The sequence below is a fragment of the Sprattus sprattus genome (assembly GCF_963457725.1).
Source record: "Sprattus sprattus genome assembly, chromosome: 20".
Lineage (NCBI taxonomy): Eukaryota > Metazoa > Chordata > Actinopteri > Clupeiformes > Clupeidae > Sprattus > Sprattus sprattus.
The window spans coordinates 16072101-16093238 of NC_137918.1; the positions used below are offsets into that span (position 1 = coordinate 16072101).

The following is a 21138-nucleotide window of genomic DNA, read 5'->3' on the forward strand; positions in this document are numbered from 1 at the left end:
TGTGTCATTTGAGATAATCATATGTTGTAAAAAAAAAAAATAGGCATTTTGGGAGGTTCACATGATTTGAACTGTATGTTAAATTACACATGCATACATGTTACTTTGACCTGACATGGAGGGGCAAAAGTAAGACTGCAGTTGTTTCACTGTTACTCAAATTATACCTAAATGGTTTATTCCAGGTCTGTAAAAGCAACTGTTTGACAGAGGACAGATAATAAAAGAGTTACTCTCGTTCTGGTTCTCCCCCCATGATGTTCTAAGTACTTGTACTCTGTGCAATGACAATAAAGTTGAATCTAAATTGAATATAATCTAATCTGGAGGAACCGAAGAGGTCGCTCACCTCTTTGGGTCTGCTTGTTCCTGTTCCTACACACACACACACACACACACACACACAGATACCCGTATAGGTTGCTCACCTCTTTGGGTCTGCTTGTTCCTGCTTGCTTGCCCATCCTGTGCCGTCTTTGGGAACGAGGGTGACGTTGGGGTCGTTGCCTTTGTTCTCCGCCTTCAGACTGGGCAGGTTGGCAGGGGGGGGCATGCGCCGTGCAGAGGACACTTTACCAAGAGACTGCAAGCCATGACGAGGGGCAACTAACGGCAGAGGGAGAAAGAGTTAGACTGAGAGAGCAAGACAGACAGACAGAGAGAGAGAGAGTCTCAATAGCACAGAGAGGGCTGTAACATGATACGGCCAGGCAAGGAGGAGCAGGCGAATAAGAGACCCGGGGGGGGGGGGGGGGGGGGGGGGGGGGGGGGCAAGCAGGAAACCAAGAGGCACGGGAGAAAATGTCAGGAGTAGAAATGGGTAGTTTGGCACGTTTGCTTCTCTAACCCCCCACTGTCTGAATATTTAACATGTTTCACTATGGCTTATATGTGAACATCCAGAGTGTGTCTGAGTGTGTGTGTGTGTGTCTGAGAGTGTGTGTGTGTGTGTGTGAGTGTGTGTCTGGGAGTGTGTGAGTGTGTGTGTGTCTAACCCTAGATATTTAACATGTTTCACTATGGCTTATATGTGAACATCCAGAGCACGGCTGAAGTTAAAGCTACATTTTGAGTGATTCTCCCCATGGCTGTATATGTGAACATCCAGAGTGTGTCTGAGTGTGTGTGTGTCTGAGAGAGTGTGTGTGTGTGTGTGTGTGTGTTTGTGTCTAGCTGAAGTTCAAGCTACATTTTGAGTGATTCTATAGGGTAGTGGACCACCATAGCACCTAGAGCTGAACCTCCTACTGAAATCTCTGAGCGAGTCAGCTCCGTACTTAGCAAAGCTGTACTCAACTCCCTAATTGTTTCTAAGGGAAGCTCAGATAGAGGGACCGTATCAGGAGGAAAATGAGGCATGCTACTTAGAGCTGTTAAAGACTCCATCATTATACCCGACCTAGATAACATAGCAGCCGATTCTGCAATCTGGTATGGACGGGCCCCATGGAACTGCACTGGGAGGGGAAAGCTCCCGATCACAAGCAGACCTCTGTCTCAGTGTGAGCCCTCACTCGGCCCAGCCTCGTGTAGTGGAGGCCCCTCAGCTACTAAGGGGAACCAGGTTAGGGGAGACTGCTTTCCCCTTGCCTGCTTTAGCGACTTCAAATCATCTCTTTTGCTTCTCTCTGCTGACCCGTCCTCTGTCACCACGGCACCTCATTGTACTATGAAGTGTAATTAAGTCTGAGCTTGATTGTTTCTCTGCCATATTAGAATTTCTCATGCATACAGATCCAGTAGATTAAATCAGACATTATCACCAGTACAATAAGAGGAGTTCAGCTGAAGTGTATTGAATCCTACTCAAGATAACTGCTGGCTTTTTTGGAGGGAAAAAAAAAAGTCCCACCCCCTCAAATACCTCTCTGTGTACCAGCTGTTACCCATGCCATGGATTGTGGCAGGTTATGGTCTGGCAAAAAAAAAAAAACCCACACAATACATATTTTCTTCCATCATATCTTGTCAAGCCATCTGTGTGCTCTGAGAAGATTAACCCAACTATGAACTAGGCCTAACTATAGGCTCCTGTACATCAAACCCAAACAGATCATGAACTGTTCACAAAACCTATGTGATATTATTTTATACATTATATTTGTTTTAACATTATTTTATGTTTATTATATTATCAACCAAATATAAAACTGGAGACAATATGAACAGCTTCAATCTCTGCAACTATGTGCCGGCAGGGAGCCGTGGCACTGAAAATCAGGGATTATACTAAAGGGTGGTGGACCTCAGCACACAAACAGCAAAACTGACAGTTGACACAGATTGGTCTTGTACCTTAACACCATACCATCTGTTTTCCTTCAGTTATAGGTACATATGACTTAATAACTATTACGGTCCCTCTGTAACCTTTGATTCAGTGTTTAGAATCAGAATTCTTTTAATGGCCAAGTATCTTCACACATACAGGAAATTGACTTGGTGTGGTTGGTGCATAAGACATAACACATAGCATAACAAAAAAAAAAAGCATAAACAAGAACAAAGGACAAATATTTTTTAAGATAATAATAAATAAATAATAATAATAATAATAAGTAATTTGGGCACATGAATAGGTATATAGTTAATACAGAAAGGGAAAGAAAGGAAGGAAGAGAACAGAAAAAAATGGAGGGAGGAAGCTGGCGTCTACTTCCACTGTCGTTTCCTGTCAACTTCAAACAATGGAGTGGCCATGGCAGACCAGCTAAAAGTACTCATGAGGACTCAAAAGGACTGACGATGGCTTAGGCCAAAATGCGTCTATGGCAGTGGTTCTTAACCTGGGTTCGATCGAACCCCAGGGGTTCGTTGAGTCACTCTCAGGGGTTCGGCAGGAGTCAAGACACACACAGTATAGCGCGGTCCACACTAACAATGTTGGGTCGTTTTTTGCCTACGTTTTGAAGAAATCGGATTTAATTTTTCAAATACGAAAGGTTCGGCGAATGCCCTGATGAAGCTTGCAGGGTTCAGGACCTCCAATAGGGTTAAGAACCACTGGTCTATGGATTAACTGGTAAAAATTAAAAAGTAATGAGACAAGCTTGAGAGTGCGTTTTTTACTACTTTAAGACTCAAAAGGACTCACCAACTGGCTTCTGTGTTTCAAGGCTCTTTCCTTTGTAGGTATCAAACAGGTTGAGAGATGCATACTTGGTTTTGCCATCCTTCCCCTTTGCCGTTTGCCCAGAACGCTCTGACATTGCGCTGTCCGCTCATTGAGTATGGTGAGCCTTGAGACTGAAATGAGAGCGGAGGGAGCAGTTAAAACACCAGTAAGACTCTCGCATATTACCTATTGAGTATGACAAACAGGTATCTCATAATATAACAGTAACGCTAAGAACTACATCTATTTCACTTTTGAACTACATCTATTTCACTTTTGAAGGGTACTGTAAAGATATTTTATTTCAAATTGTTCAAGGTACAAGACAAACAGTTCAGGGAAAACGGTAAGAAGTGGTGTTGCCATGGCAATGCATTATAAATGATGTTCCTCTGTGCCTGCCTTGAGCAGGGTTGCCTCCATGGCAACACCAGGACTGAGTATGGTTTACTGCTTGCCAATAAAATCAACGGCCCTGACATCTTGCAGATTTATAACACAGGTTTTTCCCTCCCAGTGTCAAGTGACACAGGTATGTTACAGTGTGTATTGACCTATGATTATTACAAGTAACTCAGTTTCATGTAATGAAATGGAGTAAGATGCTAACCTTCATCAGTTTGCCTGTATCAAAACGTCCAATCCAAACCACAAGGCAGTAAAAACTTAGCAAGTATGGCTAGTTAGTGCATTTCTTGTTAAAAACACATTTTCAATATGAAATGCAGTGACTAAAATGATATAAAACTACATAAAGCTACATAACTATTCTACTATGAAATTACATTGCACTAAATGTTCCAGCTGTCTCACAGTGGATGCCAATGTAATGAAGTTTCAATTTGAAATCATTTTCTGGTTAAATTGAATCTGATGGGACGCCTCATATCACCATGTTACGAAATACGAGACTGACTGGGTATGTGAAGGGACAGCTTGTTCGAATAAGTCGAAATGCCATTTTTGTGAATCAAAACAGAATCGTGTTATGGGCTACACAATCGAAAGCTATTGCATTATGTAAGTACCTGACTACATGTCGCTGATTACCAATGGTAGAAAATCTACACTTGTCCTGGTCAGACGTGAGATTCATTCAGTGGATGTGTGAAAAATACACACCCAAGCATCTGCTAGGTACACACAGATTACCAAACGCCTACCAAAAATAAATACTTGTGAACAATATGAACAACGATACGAGCAATTAAAATGTCCTATCGTCCTCACGCCCTAAACTTAGAGAACATGCACTAACCAAAGAGATTAGGAAATTAGGTCGTGGGATGGCCGGCGAACAGCGCTACATATTACGTAGAGATTAGCTAACCAACATTAGCGAGTCATCACATTTCACACAAGGCCCACATGTTCTTAAACCTAACAATGCCTTAGTAAAAATCGATTGCTCGATGTCGAGATACAGTAGCTATCTACCTAATGTACGCACAAATTAAAACACTTAGATTTCTAAACGTATATGCGGAAATGATCAAATACTGTCATATGAAACACTCCAGCTAGCGTAATTACTGTTAAATTAGCTAATGGTGAAGGTAGCCACGGAGCTAGCTAGCTGCAATGTAAGCCTTACTGGCTAGGAATAGATAGTTCATTGTGAATTACGTTGTACCCCTACAATCGTTCGTAAATCAGTTTATTGTAATTTACAAACCATAAAGTTAAACTCTCTTATTGAAGTCTACAGGTAGGTTAAATCAACTGCGTGATCATGAAAGTAAAACTAGCTAGCTTATGTTAGGATCCAGTATAGGCAACAATTTAGCAACGCAGCTAACTAGCACCCAGTGTACGGCCTCCATATTTCGTGTTGAGGACGGGGGCTGCGATTCGTTTCATAATACATGTGAACCTTTTATAGTGTTTATAGATTTAAGAAATTATGTGATCATCCAAATAGGCGTTCCTTCGTTAAAATGTGTGCTACAATTTGGGTTATCAAAATATTCGACATCATATTTTGATAACAGACCAATTCGTTTTTATTAGAGAGAACAAAACAAAATGGCGGCATTAACGTTATATGGTAACGTTAGCTAGGCCGAACGGTGTTTTTAACAACAAACCGGTTGCTGGTTTGCTGACCTAACGTTAACCCAAACAGCTAGCAACATGTGCAGGTGCCAGATGATGGCATATAGCACAGAATAAAACGCAAATTAAAACATGCATGCAATTATTTGATCACCATATTACCCACAAGTATTTGGATTACATCTATGCACATTGTATTTGGGTCACTCCACCCAATGCGTAACGTTAGCTACATTTCACTCAACAAACTCGGTAGCTAGCAATCCAGCGATTGTTAACGTTACCTGGCAGTAGTTGAAAAACACAGTTGAATAACATGTAAACTCGCTCGACAGTGCCCAACAAACAACAACATCAAACAATATACTGCTCAGTTATGTAAATAGAACCAATCGAAAGCAAGTGGTTTGAGTAGGCAGTGGATGCTGGCCCATTGCTATCGTAGCCAGTCAGTAACGTTAAGCTGTAACGTTAACATTATTTTAGACTACTTCAATTTGATATACGGAAGCAACATTGACGTAACTCAACTGAGAGCTACAATATCAATATCGCATGCTACAAACCAAAAGAAAACCTTTGGTTACTGACCTGGTCTTGTCCCGACTTGTCTCGAGGTTGTATCGCTGAATAAAAAACAGTTAGCGTTAGCTGGCCGGCTACCTAACGTAATCAAACAGCAATGACACACGTTAGCATAAACCTCGAGCTAGCTAGCTATTTGACGTTAGCTATGCTAGCAAGCTACCAATTCTGAACAGCTATCGGCTCAATAGCCGTAGCTAAGGAAACCCCGACTTAAAACAGAAATGTATTTTTGAATAACTTATGAAATTAAGGGATTAAGACGGATGTATGTGATGCGCTTACTTGTACTCCTTTTTTCTTTTTCCACAAAACAAATGAAAAAGAAAAAGAAAATGTTACAGAGCGGGGTTGATCCGTCACTACAAGAGCCGTCAACGGCTACTAGAGACGGTAGCGCAGAAGGGGGTGGGGTACAGATTTTGGAGGCGGGGTTAATTTAACATAGTAAGTTCCAAACCCGTCTTGAAAAAATCTGGTTCATGTTTCATTGCCATGGATTTAAATCACGCCCTACAGTAGCTAAGGATTTTATGTCATTCGTATGTGTTTTCCACATTCTCACGTTTCGACTGTGATAAAAGGTTCAAATATTTTCGCCTGATCTTGACCTGATAACCCATGGTGGCCCCTGCAAATTATTTCGTCTTCTGGCATGAAAAAGGAGCGATATTTCTTTCTGTCAACTTAAATGACAACATTGTGGTTGTGGTGTGAATGGCCTGGTTGAATTCCTCTTCCTAATACGTCCTCCCTCTGATGTCCCAGGCCAAAGCAAAACCTACAGATCCTGACAGATTCAGAAGCACCCAATGACTATAGAGGTCTCTACACACATTCAAAGGGAGCACCATCTGTATGCATCAGGGGGACTCCCAGACCATTGCTTTGTTACACTGTGGCCTCTCACAACCCCAGACAATTTTCTGAGACAAGCATCTTTCCCAAACATCTTTCCTAAGCAATAATAATGATATGAGACGCATTTGTAATCTTGTCCTAGCAACTTTTACATATTTGCATTCAGACCTGTTTTATCACAGGATTGAGTCATGTCTTGTTATGGATATACTGGAAATGCTTTCACACCTTTCAAGACTTCCATTCGGTCCTTCACGTTTGCAGCTTCTTAGAACTGAGCGTTGGAAAAGAGGGGTTGCTGCATTTGGATACTGTGTTTTGATTTTGTGGCTATGCATGTAAGAATCTACAGCTCATACACTCCAGACTGGAATAATCTTGACTCCAGACCACTTCATATGGTGGTACGATGAGGTGAATGTGTAGATTTCCGTGTACTGGGGCGTATTTGCGGTAGCAAGTGGTTTAAGTGGTACTGGCAAGGTGCAAAAAAATCCAAATTACGTGCATGTCTTGCATGTCGAAGAACTATCCTCCTGGATTATGCATTTGAGCTTTGCGCAATATTCTTCGACCCAAATGAATGGGCTTACCTTTTTCGAGGCCTCAGGTGCCAAGCAAGCGATGCCTTATGCTCTTTAATGTTCCAGTTTAGGTTGCATTTCTGAGCTGTGTTTTCACTATTTTGTGTGATTTCTCTTTTGTTCAGCCATCTTCTCCCGTTCCAGGATGAGATATCACGAGGGCTTTACACACAGGGGATCCCAGTTACAGTATTTGAGATAGTCTTTGGCTCCACAACCTCCACCTCCAGTATAAAGGCATTGCACCACCAGACTCAGCAACAGCTTCATTCACCAAGCTGTCAGGACACTAAACTCTCTCCCCTCACTCCTCCCAGCCATATCCAACTTCCCCCACCCCCCCTTAAATCACTCAGGACTCTGTAACAATCTACTTCTGCACTTTTATCACTTATGGTAACACCACTCACTGTACCAAATTGCCCTTTTTTTGCACTACATAGCCTCACTTTATGTAACTTATGCTGCTATATGTTTATCTGTATGTTCTACTTGTATTATGTAATGTCTTGTCTGTATGTTTGTATGTCCTCTCTGTTGTGCCTGTGCACTTATATGTTTCACCGTAGGAGAGTGGGAAACGTTTTTTCGAATACTTTGTATGTCTTGACATTTGAAGTAATTGACAAATAAAGCTACTTTGACTTTGACTTTGATTGCGCAGTTTGCATCAAACCCAGCTTTTAGAATAATCTTGTCACAGTCATTGACGATGACACATTACTTAAGTATCTCAGAAAAATAAATAGCATTTTCATTCACATCTGAATGCAGGATTAGAATTTATTTGTAGACAATTACATCCATGGACAGAAAAGCTACAACAATAATGCTTTCTGTAATGTTTTCCTCCATCTGCACCTTAGCTGACCATTTGTCTCCCCAAGGATTGTTCTTGCTGAAACAGTGACAGTGGTCCATTTGACCATTAGGGAAAGAGCATCCCAAAGTGATATTTTCATCATTAATCATTATCATTGTTTATTCAGGGAGAATTGACTGAGCACAGGGCTCTTTTGCAGCAATGCCCTGACTGAGGCTACAGAATACAGAAGAACAATAAATGAACAAACCCTAACAAAACAAGACAGACAAAATAAATAAACAAAACACATTAAAAAACTCAGAAATTAATTATATACTGTATATATGAGGGGGGATTTCATAGAAATAGGAAGTACTTTACTGTTGATTGTAATGATGCATTTAACTGAACCACGCCCACTAGATCTAGCACTACCAGGGAAATCTCAAGGCGACAGTTCACCAATTTCTAAACAATTAAACAGAAGGACACTGACGTGAACTGTTATTATAACTTCAATCTCATAGCAATAGCCTGGTAGGTAAACTATGGCTCATTAACTTGATCAAGGCTATTAAGACCAGGATAAAAAGATGTGAAAAATAAAAAGAATGCAAGCAGAAAGCAAGTCCCTTTAAACCAATAAAGTGAGTCATCAGTACATTATTTGTACATTATTCTGAGGTGTTATTTCCCCATTCTTCTTAGTAACTTTTATAAAGGACATCTAGGTGGATGGGGTGGTGGTCTTGGACTGCAATGCCACAGATTCTCGGTAGGGTCAGGGCTTTGGCTGAGCCATTCAAACATTCTCACTTTTCTTTTTTTGAGCCCTTCCAATGTTGGTTTTTCTTCTTGTGCCTTGGGTAATTGTCCTTTCCCCACATCGTTATAGCGACCTCCACATGTGCTTTAATGTGGATCCTCGAAAACAATGGCTTATATTTTCCACCCTTCAATAAAGGGCAATTATATGTATGTCTCCTAAGATTGTGGATTTCTACACGTGACTTACAGTTGCACCCCAGTTCCAGCCACTGAGGTTTGTAGATTGTTCAGGGTGGTGGCTGGACTGTGATGGCCTTCCACACCAATAGGCTAGGTGCACGAAATATTCAGTGTGGGCTGTTTGTTTCCTGTTTAGCCAGGTGTGTTTGAACCTGCCACTATTCTGAATGTAATTAGTGTCTACACGTCCTTCTTTATCGTAACGCTGATTCACTAGGTGCAACACCTAACCAGGTCCGTGTAGACGCTAATTAGCCTACATTCAGAATAGCAGCAGGTTCAAATACACCTGGCTAAACAGGAAACAAACTGCCCACACTGAGTATTTCGTGCACCTGGCCTATTAATATCCCTTGGATGCTTGGTTTTGGCTGCAACCTTTTCTACAAAGCATCTGGGTGGTGTGATGCTTTTTTTTTATGGATCCAGTGCTAATTTAAAAACTTCGATATTTTCTTCACTTAAGTATTTCAATCACATTGTTTAGGTTTCATTCCCTCTGTTATTTCAGCCCTAGAAGGGTGATGTTTATATCCAGAAGGAGATCTCTACTTTAACCACTCATAGGTATAATCTAATTATGATCAAGTAGGGTCAAATAGGATACACCATTGTGTTGTGGCATTTATAGTTCATTTGTCATCTGTCCTAATCTGGATCTCAAAAGCCAATGGGTTGCATGCTTATGCATGGGTATTTGTTTTAAATGTTAGCAGACAAATGACAAATGATTTATTAGAGCTTAAATGTTCGTCATGCAAAATACTGATAGGGAAAATAAGTAAGTACGTATAGGTATAATCGGTAATTGGGGAAATGGTGATGATAACTTCTAGGGATGCTGAATACTTTTGCAAGCCTGTAAAAACTGTATGTGCGGTTCTATTCCATAAAGTCCAGGAGATGGCGGTATACACCTTTTCCACACATCAACATGCAGACCTGTCTTACCAGCGAAGAAAAGAGAACCTGTTATTATGATCACAATCACATGATTGAGTCATGTCATGTTAAGGAACTACTGAAACCTGCTTTCACACCTTCCAAGTCTTGTATTCGGTCGTGCACCTTTGCAGGTTCTTAGAACCGACCGTTGGACAAGATGGGTCGCTGCGTTTGGATACTAAGTGTTTTGAGTTTGTGGCTATGCATGTCAGAGACTGCAGCTCCATACACTCCAGACTGGGAGAGTATCGACTCAAGACCACTTCCTAAGTGGTACGACGAGGCGAAAATCGGGATTTTCGTGCACTGGGGTGTTTTTTCAGTTCCAGGGTTCGGTAGCGAGTGGTTTTGGTGGTACTTGCAAGGTGAAAAAAATCCAAATTACGTGTCCTACATGTCGAAGAACTATCCTCCTGGATTTACATACGCTGATTTTGCACCCGAGCTTCGCGCAGTATTCTTCGACCCTAATGAGTGGGCTGACATTTTCGAGGCCTCAGGTGCCAAGTATGTGATGCCTTATGTTCTTCCATATCCCTAGTCTAGTTTGCATTTTTGAGCTGTGTTTTCATAATTTTGTGTTACTTCCATTTTTTTCCACCATCTTCTCCCTTCCCAGGTATGTGGTGCTGACGACGAAACATCACGAAGGCTTCACAAACTGGGGATCGCCGTTCTCCTGGAACTGGAATTCTGTGGACACGGGGCCACACAGAGACATTACTGGGGAATTGGCGGATGCAATACGGAAGAAGTTGGTCTCAGTTGAACTTTTCAATACTTCAGTTCCTGTTATTGCTGTTGTCCTCTTTGGTGAATGGTAGTTTATCATGTGATTGCTTCCTCACAGATCTCTTCACTATGGTGTGTACAACTCGTTGTATGAGTGGTTCAATCCCATGTACCTAAGTGATAAGAAGAATGGCTTTAAAACTCAGGAGTTTCCGCAAAACAAACTTTTGCCCGAGCTCTATAACCTGGTTGTAAGGTAAGGCCGTTCACCCAAGGTTGATGCTTATATGGGATGATTGCACTAACAATATTCAAATAAAGTTCAATGTAAAAGAGCCATAATAAATGCTCATAAAATTGTGCTTTGTGCTGACGTTCAACTTCTTTATAAAGTAAAGCTTGAGTCGTTGTCTGGCACTCCTTGTAGTTCATGTCATGCCAGGGCCGGACTATCCTGTACATGTAAACACCCCACTCCCTGTGTACATGTTCTCCCTATGTGTATTGTTTTTGTTGTGATTCATGTATGTATGTTTGTGAGTTAAATGTATAAGCTACTGGATGACCTTAATTTCCCTCGGGATCAATAAAGTATCTATCTATCTATCTATCTATCTATCTATCCATATATCCATCTATCTATCCATCCATCCATCCATCTATCTATCTATATGTTTAAATCAGGTATAAACCCGACCTGATCTGGTCAGATGGAGATTGGGAAGCCCCCGACACTTACTGGAACTCTACAGAATTCTTGGCCTGGCTCTACAATGAAAGCCCAGTCAAGGTGAATCCAGTATTATTCATAAAGGCGTTTCCTACTTTTTTTTTAAACGTATTATTCTTTAAACTATGCTTTTATTATGGGCTGTTTTTAACTATGTAGCACTCTGAGATTCTGTTTGAATGTAGAGTGCACTACAAATTAAATGAATTATATTGTCATTTAGACATTCAGGACATAAGTATTGGAGCCTGACAATTCAAACCTTCATTCAAAGCATTTACAATTGGTATTAGATGCAGTGGCAGCAGATTGTCAGTACTTTTAGGCTACATACAGTCAATGGATGGATTTCATCGTGACCTACAAGTGAGGGACAATGCAAGCAAATGATTGATAATGGAAAAAAAGCATTAAAAGCAAAGTGTTTTGAAATATTTGTCGGTTTCATAGGACTTAAGTGCTAGGCCCAGGGAAGAGAACTTACAATCTACAGTTAGTATGCTTCAGGAGGCCTACTGTCTGGGTACAGGACATCATCTCTCTTATTGATGTGTAGCTTTGATAACAGCATTATAAAGAACTAGGGGAAGTGTGAGTATAATTAAGGGCAACACAGACACTAGACTGTTTTAAGACTGGCCTAAAAACCTTTATATTCGGAAAGGCGTTTCCTACTTTTTAAAAACGTATTATTTTTTAAGCTATGCTTTTCAAATATGTTTTTTTTTTCCTTTAAACTATGCTTTTGTTATGGGTTGTTTTTAACTATGTAGCACTCTGAGATTCCGTTTGAATGTTTAAAATGCAGTCCAAGACCACCACCCCATCCACCTAGATGTCCTTTATAAAAGTTACTAAGAAGAATGGGGAAATAGCACCTCAGAATAATGTACAAAGCCGTTAATGTCTCACTTCATTGGTTTAGAGGGACTTGCTTTCTGCTTTCATTCTTTTTATTAAATTAATTATTATTATTATATATTTGTATTAATATAATGTGCTTGTGTACTGTATACATCACTCTTCCCTGTTGTGCAGTGCTTCACAGTGGCTTGTTGTTGTTTTTGTTGTTCTGTTTACAGGATGTTGTTGTGACCAATGACAGATGGGGGGCAGGATGTGCTTGCAAACATGGAGGTTACTTCAACTGCGCTGACAAGTTTACTCCTGGATCGTTACCCAATCACAAATGGGAGAAATGCACGTCGGTGGACACACACTCTTGGGGGTACAGACGGAACATGCGGATTAAAGAGCTGATGGCGCTGCCAGATATCATCAAGGTGATTTTGGCCGACTGCTGAGGGTGGAGATAGGAAGGGGAGAAGGGGGGGGGGGGGGGGGGGTTGTGTGGCAGAAGGGGAAGGGAAACAACAGGGTTGTACAGAGCCTGCATTTGGTCGATGTACGTAGTACAGACATCCGGTGGTAAATACATGATACGTGTTCAAATCATATTTTGAAGCTGCTCTAACAGAAAGATGCTGTTGGAATTGTGACGGCCATACCATATGTGCTCTTACTGCCATACCATGCATTGTAATTACCATCACGTAAATTGCTGCTGAAAGACCAAACCAAAAAAAAAAAAACATTCCAATCCAATTCCATTAACCAGTATTCCCCGATTCCATTAACCAGTATTCCCTACTTCCATTAACCAGTATTCCCCACTTCCATTAACCAGTATTCCCCACTTCCATTAACCAGTATTCCCTACTTCCATTAACCAGTATTCCCCACTTCCATTAACCAGTATTCCCCAATTCCATTAACCAGTATTCCCCACTTCCCACTCTTGTCTGTGTTGATGCTACAGGACCTGGTGTACACAGTGGCCTTAGGAGGGAACTACCTGCTGAACGTGGGTCCCACTCCTGACGGCACCATCCCTGCAGTGTTCCAGGAGCGCTTGTTGGGCCTCGGGGGCTGGCTGAAGGTCAACGGGGAGGCCATCTACGCCACCAAACCCTGGCGGGTGCAGAGCGAGAACGGCACTCTACCCGTGTGGTGAGGACCTTCCATTTCTAGGTTCATGGCATTCACTGGTACAGTGAGGGGTTCACCTATGGGGGGACGGGTTGATGCCAGGACACAAAGGACTCTAGCAGGAAGAGGGGGTCACATGTCAATGGCTTAGGGAGAGACAGACAGAGTACACATCCAGAGTAAGTTGCAGATACAGAACAAGCAGTTAATGTCTTACTACAAGAGATAGCAATATTTCAAGTTCCATCAGTGGCACTATCATAACTTGATGATGACAACATCAATAATTGCATTATGGAGTGGATTGTATGCCTTTCATCATGCACCTGTAGCTCAGGGGCTAACAACAGCATGGTCATGGGTTCGTTTCCCACGAAGCACACATCCTATACAAAATGTACGCCTAACCTGTACTGCAAGTTATAATAACATTTGATTTAATTTGTTTATTTGATGAAGAGGGACAGTGTGCATTAATAAACATTAACATGTAAATGCACCCAATTGTAGCCAAAAGGCTAGTTTTCATTGGCAGTCCCCCTGCCAGAGTGAAACTGGCTAAAGAAAGGGAAGAATTACAGCATAACATTAGGGAGGGGAGGAGAGAAAAGACAACACTCAGACTATGCTCCTAGAGGAGTACAGTGTGGGAACAGTAAAAAAAAACACCTCAGCACATAAGCACATACAACTTGATGATGACATCAATAATGACATTAAGGAGTGGATTGTATGCCTTTCATCATGCGCCTGTAGCTCAGGGGCTAACAACAGCATGGTCATGGGTTCGTTTCCCACGAACCACACATCCTGTACAAAATGTACGCCTTACCTGTACTGCAAGTTGTTTTGAATGCTTTGAAAAAACAGCACTCTACCCCGTGTGGTAAGGATTTACAGGTTCATGATGATAATAATTAAATAGTAGCCTGGCCATTACCAGCCTGTGACTCCATTTCATTCCGTCTTTCAGTCTGAGCCAACCCAATGCATTTTGGTTTCCGAGATCGGCGGGTGCTTATCTTGAGGTTTAAAATCATTGGAGTTCCCTTAACCAATCAGCAACGTTTAGTAAGCATTCGGTAGATTAAACTCTTCCCAAAGCCAGTTGGGAGAAGAGCTACGACGTCCTTTCCAATCATAAAACTTACAAGAAAATACTCTTGTTCTCCTTTTAATTTTCTGATGTTCTCGAGAGTTGAGACAACTTTTCCGATAGCTTTTCGTGTCTTTTCCTCCAAGGCGAGTTTTGCGTCACAGCTCTGAACTGTTCGCTGATTGGTCCTGCAAAATTTTGAGTTCTGGAGACGATTGTCAATGGGGTTGGGCCAGACTGAGTATGAGCTTGAAATCAATTCAGGCGGAAATACGTAGGCTGGTGTCACCAGGCTAATTAAATAGCGCCATAACAATACAATTGCCTCTAGGCGTTTTACAGAGCCCAGAGCCTGAACCCCCTTAGTGCGAGCACAATGGCAACAGGGGCAAGAAAAAACTCCCTGTTAGGCAGGAAGAAACCTTAAGCAGAACCACGGCACCCATCTACTTGAGGTCGGCCGGGTGGAGATAGGGAAGGGGGGAAGGGGGAGGGTTGTGTGGCAGAAGGGGAAGGGAAACAACTGGGGTTGTACACAGCCAGCATTGGTCGATGTACGTAGTATACAGCCGCGGAAAAAATTAAGAGACCACTTAAAAATGATCAGTTTCTCGTGTTTTACTATTTAATGGTATGAGTTAAAGTAAAGTTAACATTTTAGTTTTATTCTATAAATTACTGACAACATTTCTACCAAATTTCAAATAAAAATATTGTCATTTAGAGCATTTATTTGCAGAAAAATGACAATTGGTCAAAATAGCAAAATAAATGGAATGTTTTCAGATCTCGAATAATGCAAAGAAAACAAGTTCATATAGATTCTTAAACTACACCCCTCTGGTCTGATAAGCAAACATTCTAATAGACCCAACATTTTATTTAGCACTATTAATTCTTTTATCAACCCTCTTAACTCCCCAGTTGCTGATGTATCTACTGATACCTGCGAGAAATTCCTTAAGTTTTTCACCGATAAAATAGAGAACATTAGATCATTGTTTACCCCCTCCCCATCACCCATTCCACCAGATCATTCTGGTGCACCAGCTATTATTTAACCGATTTCAGGCCATTTCTCTCATTGAACTGCAGGATTTAGTATTGCACATGAAACCCACTGCATCCCCCCATGATGCCATTCCCTCTTCTATCATAAAGGATGTTTTTGATGCAGTTGGCCCCTCTATTCAGGTAATTCTAAACTCATGCCTCACATCCGGCACTGTCCCTACATGTTTTAAGCATGCGGTTGTCCAACCCTTGCTTAAAAAACACAACGTTGATGCTGAATGCCTTAAAAATTACCGCCCCATCTCTAAGCTTCCTTTTTTTTCTAAAGTTTTAGAGAAAGCTGTTTTGTCACAGTTGACTCCCTTTCTGACCACCCACCACATACTAGAACCCTTTCAATCAGGTTTTAGATCCCTTCACAGCACAGAAACTGCCCTGCTTAAAGTAACTAATGATCTGCTCCTCACTTTGAATTCTGGTGATAATGCCATCTTGATATTACTTGACCTTAGTGCTGCTTTCGACACTGTAGATCACAACATCCTCCTCACCCGCCTGGACCAGCAGGTGGGTATCAGGGAGACTGCATTACTTTGGTTTAGCTCTTACCTCAAACATAGGACTTTCTCTGTCTCTATAGGCCAGTTCTCTTCATCATCTGCCCCTGTCTCTTATGGGGTCCCTCAGGGGTCCATACTGGGTCCCATACTATTCAGCCTGTATACGCTCCCACTGGGTGACATTATAAGAAAGCATAACATCTCTTTTCACCTCTATGCAGATGATTCACAGCTTTACCTGCCATTAAAATCTAGGGACTCCATCCAATCTCTCCTGGTCTGTCTTGAAGACATTAGAAACTGGATGGCCAACAACTTCCTCCAGTTAAATGGTGACAAGACAGAAGTCATAATTTTTGGCCCCCCCAAGGCAAGATGCACTACTCTAAATAATTTAGGTTACTTCACCCCATTTGTCACACCCTTCGCCAGAAACCTAGGTGTCATCCTTGACTCTGAACTCTGTCTTGACAAACAGATTAGTAATGTGGTCAAAACTAGTTTTTACCAACTTAGAGTGATTTCCCGCCTCAAAACCATCCTATCTCATAAAGACCTGGAGATAGTAATTCATGCCTTTATAACATCACGGCTGGATTATTGCAATTCCCTCTACCTCGGCCTCCCCCACTCCTCACTCAGACGTCTACAGCTGGTCCAAAATGCAGCTGCACGTCTTTTAACTGGCACCAAGAGGTGTGAGCACATCACCCCCATTCTGGCCTCCTTGCACTGGCTCCCCATTCATTTTAGGATACAGTTTAAAGTTTTATTATTTGTTTTTAAGGCACTCAATGGGCTGGCCCCAGCCTACATCACTGACCTTGTACTGCCACATTCAGTCCAAAGGTCCCTCAGATCCTGTACCAAAGGGTTTCTGCATGTGCCACGCTCACGGCTCAATCAGAAAGGAGACAGGGCCTTTGCTGTCGCCGCTCCACGTCTGTGGAACCAGCTCCCTCAGGACATTAGATCCGCCCCCTCTATTTCTGCCTTCAAGTCTAGGCTAAAAACCCACCTTTACTCCCTGGCCTTCCTTTCCCCCTGAACTGTTAACCCCCTGTTCTTGCCTATGTGGGCTGTTATTGTATTATTGTTATACTGTATTATTTGCCTTTTATGTCATTGTAAAGCACTTTGGTCAGTTTATGCTGTATATAAATGTGCTCTATAAATAAAGCTTACTTACTTACTTACACAATACTAATGCTTTAACTTAGGAAGAGATCAGAAATCAATATCTGGAAAAAAAGCATCTTTTTTGTTATTTTGACCAATTGTCATTTTTCTGCAAAAAATGCTCTAAATTACAGTATTTTTATTTGAAATTCAGTAGAAATGTTGTCAATAGCTTATAGAATGAAACAAAAGTGTTAATTTTACTCAAACACATACCAATGAATAGTAAAAAAAGAAAAACTGATACTTTTTTCAAAGTGGTCTCTTAATTTTTTCCGCGGCTGTATGTACAGACATCTGGTGGTAATTACATGATACAGGCAAAACCAGTTTAGTGGGTATACACTGTGCTCATAGGGTTACTGTTACAGGGGTAAGGGATGTAAGGCAGGGGAACATTTCAGTGAGGGCAATAATGTATATTGTATATAAATGCTAGCATAGGGTATGGGGTAGAGTAAGTGCACGGCAATGCGGTGGCGCTGGGTGCAATTGGCCGAGGGTTTCTACAGGTAAACCAGGTGGAGAGACTACAGCAGCGTCCCATGGCACACACACACAGAGGGGCCTAAGCAGACATCTTATGAACACTGGAGCTGTTTCTCAGTGAGAACCATATGGTGTGGTACACTTTATGGTAACCTATTAACCTTACAGTAATTCGGGGCCTCCATATTCTCTCTGGAGCGTCTGGTACGGCTGGTAACGTACAGTTAAGGATGCTTATCTTAATCTGCAGTACAAATTAGGATAATGTCCAGCAGCGCTTAACAATTATTTCTGTGTTTTTTAGGTACACTTCTACAGACTTCAGTGTGTACGCCATTATCCTCACGAAACCTGACAAAGTGTTGAAACTCTCTGCACCAATGATTACAGATATGATGGTGGTAAGTTCAGACCTACATCTTTAGACCTTACCTTTCAGTGATAGTGAAAACTCGAGGGCTAAATCTAGCCTTGCACAGCCAAACCCAAATTCATTTTGTGAATATATGGGTTTTGGCCATGCTTCACGGGGAATTGTTTCCTGTTGTTGCATTCTAATGGAAGTAGACTTCGGGTTCATTTTGAAACCACTGGACTGAACCAGCCTTTAACCAATCGGTATTGACTTTACTTCCTACTTCTTCACCAACAGTGCAAGCTAATGTATTAGCCTTTTAACAAACCCTGTTGGCAGTAAGGAAACGATGTATTTGGCCTTGATGAACAAATGTACACATTCTTCTTGCTCTGGTTTTAAATCTTTAACGTTTGTTAGCGTTGCTATACTCATTCATGTTCGCATCCTTTGTCTAGCTCTGACACTGCCGCCATTGTTTTTGCAATGTACAGTACCAGTCAAAAGTTTGGACACACCTTCTCAATTTTGGAGAAGTTTCTTCTTTACTTTTATTATTTTCTACATGGTAGATAACACTTTTTTTGTTTAGTACATCATTTCATATGTGTTCTTTGTAGAAAATGTAGAAAATAATACAAGTTAAGAAAACACTTCTCAAAAAAAAATTAAGGTGTGTCTTTTGACTGGTACTGTACATGGCAAACAAATGCTTCACTTCAACAGTATCGCACTTAGCCACCAACACTGGTCGCTGATAGGTCCGCTTTTCAGAGTGGCTGAGCTATACATCTTGCAAAAAGGTATTCGACACTATAATCTCAGAGAAAACTGAGCCGAGAGCAATCGGCAGGCGGAGTCAGGCTAGGTTAAATCAAGATCATTGCCTTATTTATTTTACCTGTGCTGTCTGATCTGATCTGAATTGTCCTCTGTTGATGTTCAGGTGACTATGTTGGGGGTCTCTGCCCCTCTTCGATGGGAACCTCAGGACCCGACTGGAGTGATCGTATACCTGCCTGAGATCCCAGACTCCCCTGGCATAGGCTGGACCCTGAAGCTGGAGGGAGCGTTATGAGCTGCAGCTGTTTGGGAAGCTTTTTGGGAAGATGGGAATTTTCTGTTTCTCTAAAATGGTCCGATCTGAGTGATTGAGAACGACAGGCCGTTGCTTATGACTGATTATGATCCGCCCACTATGAATCACAGAGCCTTAATTAAATTAGCTTTATGTACAGTACCAGTCAAAAGTTTGGACACACTTTCCCTTTTTTTGAGAAGTTTTTTCTTTACTTTTGTCATTTTCTTCATGGTAGGTAACACTTTTTTGTTTAGAACATAATTCCATGTGTTCTTTCGTGGTTTAAACTTCTTCAGTATTAATCTACAATGTAAAATATAATAAAAGTAACGAATACACTTCTCAAAAAAATGAAAGCTGTGTCCAAACTTGTGACTGGTACTGTACATGTATTAATGATAACTATGATATTCTGTTTGTACAGGATGTTGTTTTTGCACTGCAGGTTTTGGGTTTTTACTGTCTTTTTAAAAAATAAACCTCATTTGTCATTCTCTTACACATTTTCTGTTATATTCTTTTATGCTGTTTATTGTGTAGAGCACAATACCTATGGAACAGGTGAACAGGTATTCATTTGAATTTGAATGCGTGAATAAGGGGTAGAAGTGTATTTGGCTTAGGCCTGTGTGAATGAGGTGTAGAAGTGTGTTTGACCGGGCTTCTTTTGGGCCCGAGGTGTTTTACAGGAATAAAGCGATCAGAACGTACCGTGGGTCTACTAACGAGTGGGACAGAAAGCCAGTTGAATTCAATACTGGGCTCCTGAGTGCATTTACATCTACATTTAGTCATTTAGCAGACTCTTTTGTCCAAAGCGACGTACAAGGGAGAGAACAATCAAGCTAAGTCAAGAGCAATAAAAACCTGGTGTAACAATAAATACTGCTTATTTTTTTTTTTAATTGAAAACGACATAGAAAGAAAAAAGAAGTGCGGGCCTGTCACTGCTTTAGTGCAAGTTAAGCCAAGGTGCCAGTTAGGAAGGGAGGTGCTCTCTGAAGAGTTGGGTCTTCAAGAGCTTCTTGTCAAACGTGGGAGAGAAAGATGTACGAGGGGTTTGGGACGCAGAAGAGGAGCATCCTGTGTAGAAAATGCCTCTCCAAAACTCCAGTGGTAATGATCTGTCTACAAATATGAATTTAATTCTATTTCAATGAAGTGATTTTTATTTGATTACCTACATTTACATGAATTGATTTGTATTTGATGACCTACATTTCAATGAAGTGATTTGTATTTGATTACCTACATTTAAATGAATTGATTTGTATTTGATGACCTACATTTCAATGAAGTGATTTGTATTTGATTACCTACATTTAAATGAATTGATTTGTATTTGATGACCTACATTTCAATGAAGTGATTTGTATTTGATTACCTACGTACATTTAAATGAATTAATTTTTCATTTCAGTGGAGTGAGGGATGGAGTTGTTTGTATTCAATTGAATTGCAGGAAGAATTTGCATGGGTGATCTTGTTATAAATGTTTGAATACATGTTGAGTTATGGGGTTTATTTTGTTATAGAAAACCACAGAACCATCAAGTTTATTATCAGCACTACTCACTTGCCAGTGAATAGATATTCAAGTTCACGGTAAAAAAAAATGCAATACATACGTACATGCAATGTACCAATAATAACTTAAGCACTTAACTCTGTAAGAATGAGAGGTCCTAGTCAAGCCACGTATGTGTCAAAGACACAGGTATTACTTAAAGTCAGGAAGAATAGGACAAGAAAGCTGCCATATTTAAATAACTTATGTTAACATGCGTTTTTTGAGCAAGGAAGCGCATTGTTGTTTGTGTGTTTTTTGTTTTGTTTTTTTTGTTTGTGTTTTGCGTTTTTATTGCAGGTTTCAGGTGAAGTGCAAATACTCAAAAACAAAAAAAAAGGTGACCACCTCATAACAAGGTCCCACATTTATGTGTTTATTTATATGG

The 21138-nt window shown here is 41.0% G+C and overlaps 2 protein-coding genes across 2 annotated transcripts in view; one reads left to right on the plus strand and one right to left on the minus strand.

Annotated features, from left to right (window-relative positions):
- The window catches only part of prrc2a (proline-rich coiled-coil 2A), a 23601-nt gene extending 17473 nt beyond the window's left edge, over positions 1-6128 (minus strand). The window contains exons 1-4 of the mRNA XM_080859475.1: positions 6041-6128; positions 5762-5796; positions 3095-3246; positions 429-606 (exon numbers count right to left, since the gene is read on the minus strand). Of these exons, the coding sequence (XP_080715601.1) occupies positions 429-606; positions 3095-3209 (293 nt within the window). The 5' untranslated portion in view covers positions 3210-3246; positions 5762-5796; positions 6041-6128. The remainder of the gene's footprint in view (positions 1-428; positions 607-3094; positions 3247-5761; positions 5797-6040) is intronic.
- A 3856-nt stretch (positions 6129-9984) lies between these two features.
- LOC308381980 (tissue alpha-L-fucosidase-like) lies at positions 9985-19682 on the plus strand. Its single transcript, XM_080859655.1, has 8 exons — positions 9985-10465; positions 10578-10712; positions 10809-10946; positions 11375-11480; positions 12503-12703; positions 13240-13430; positions 18052-18148; positions 19049-19682. The coding sequence occupies exons 1-8, from the start codon at positions 10116-10118 to the stop codon at positions 19178-19180; spliced, it is 1350 nt and encodes a 449-aa protein (XP_080715781.1). The 5' UTR covers positions 9985-10115; the 3' UTR covers positions 19181-19682.
- Positions 19683-21138: the final 1456 nt, after the last annotated feature.

Excerpts from the sequence above, each read along its gene's own strand:
- LOC308381980 (XM_080859655.1), top strand. The coding sequence starts at position 10,116 with ATGGGTCGCTGCGTTTGGATACTAAGTGTTTTGAGTTTGTGGCTATGC. Across the intron at positions 12,704-13,239 it reads CGCTGCCAGATATCATCAAG|GACCTGGTGTACACAGTGGC; the intron begins GTGATTTTGGCC and ends TTGATGCTACAG. Across the intron at positions 13,431-18,051 it reads AACGGCACTCTACCCGTGTG|GTACACTTCTACAGACTTCA; the intron begins GTGAGGACCTTC and ends TGTGTTTTTTAG.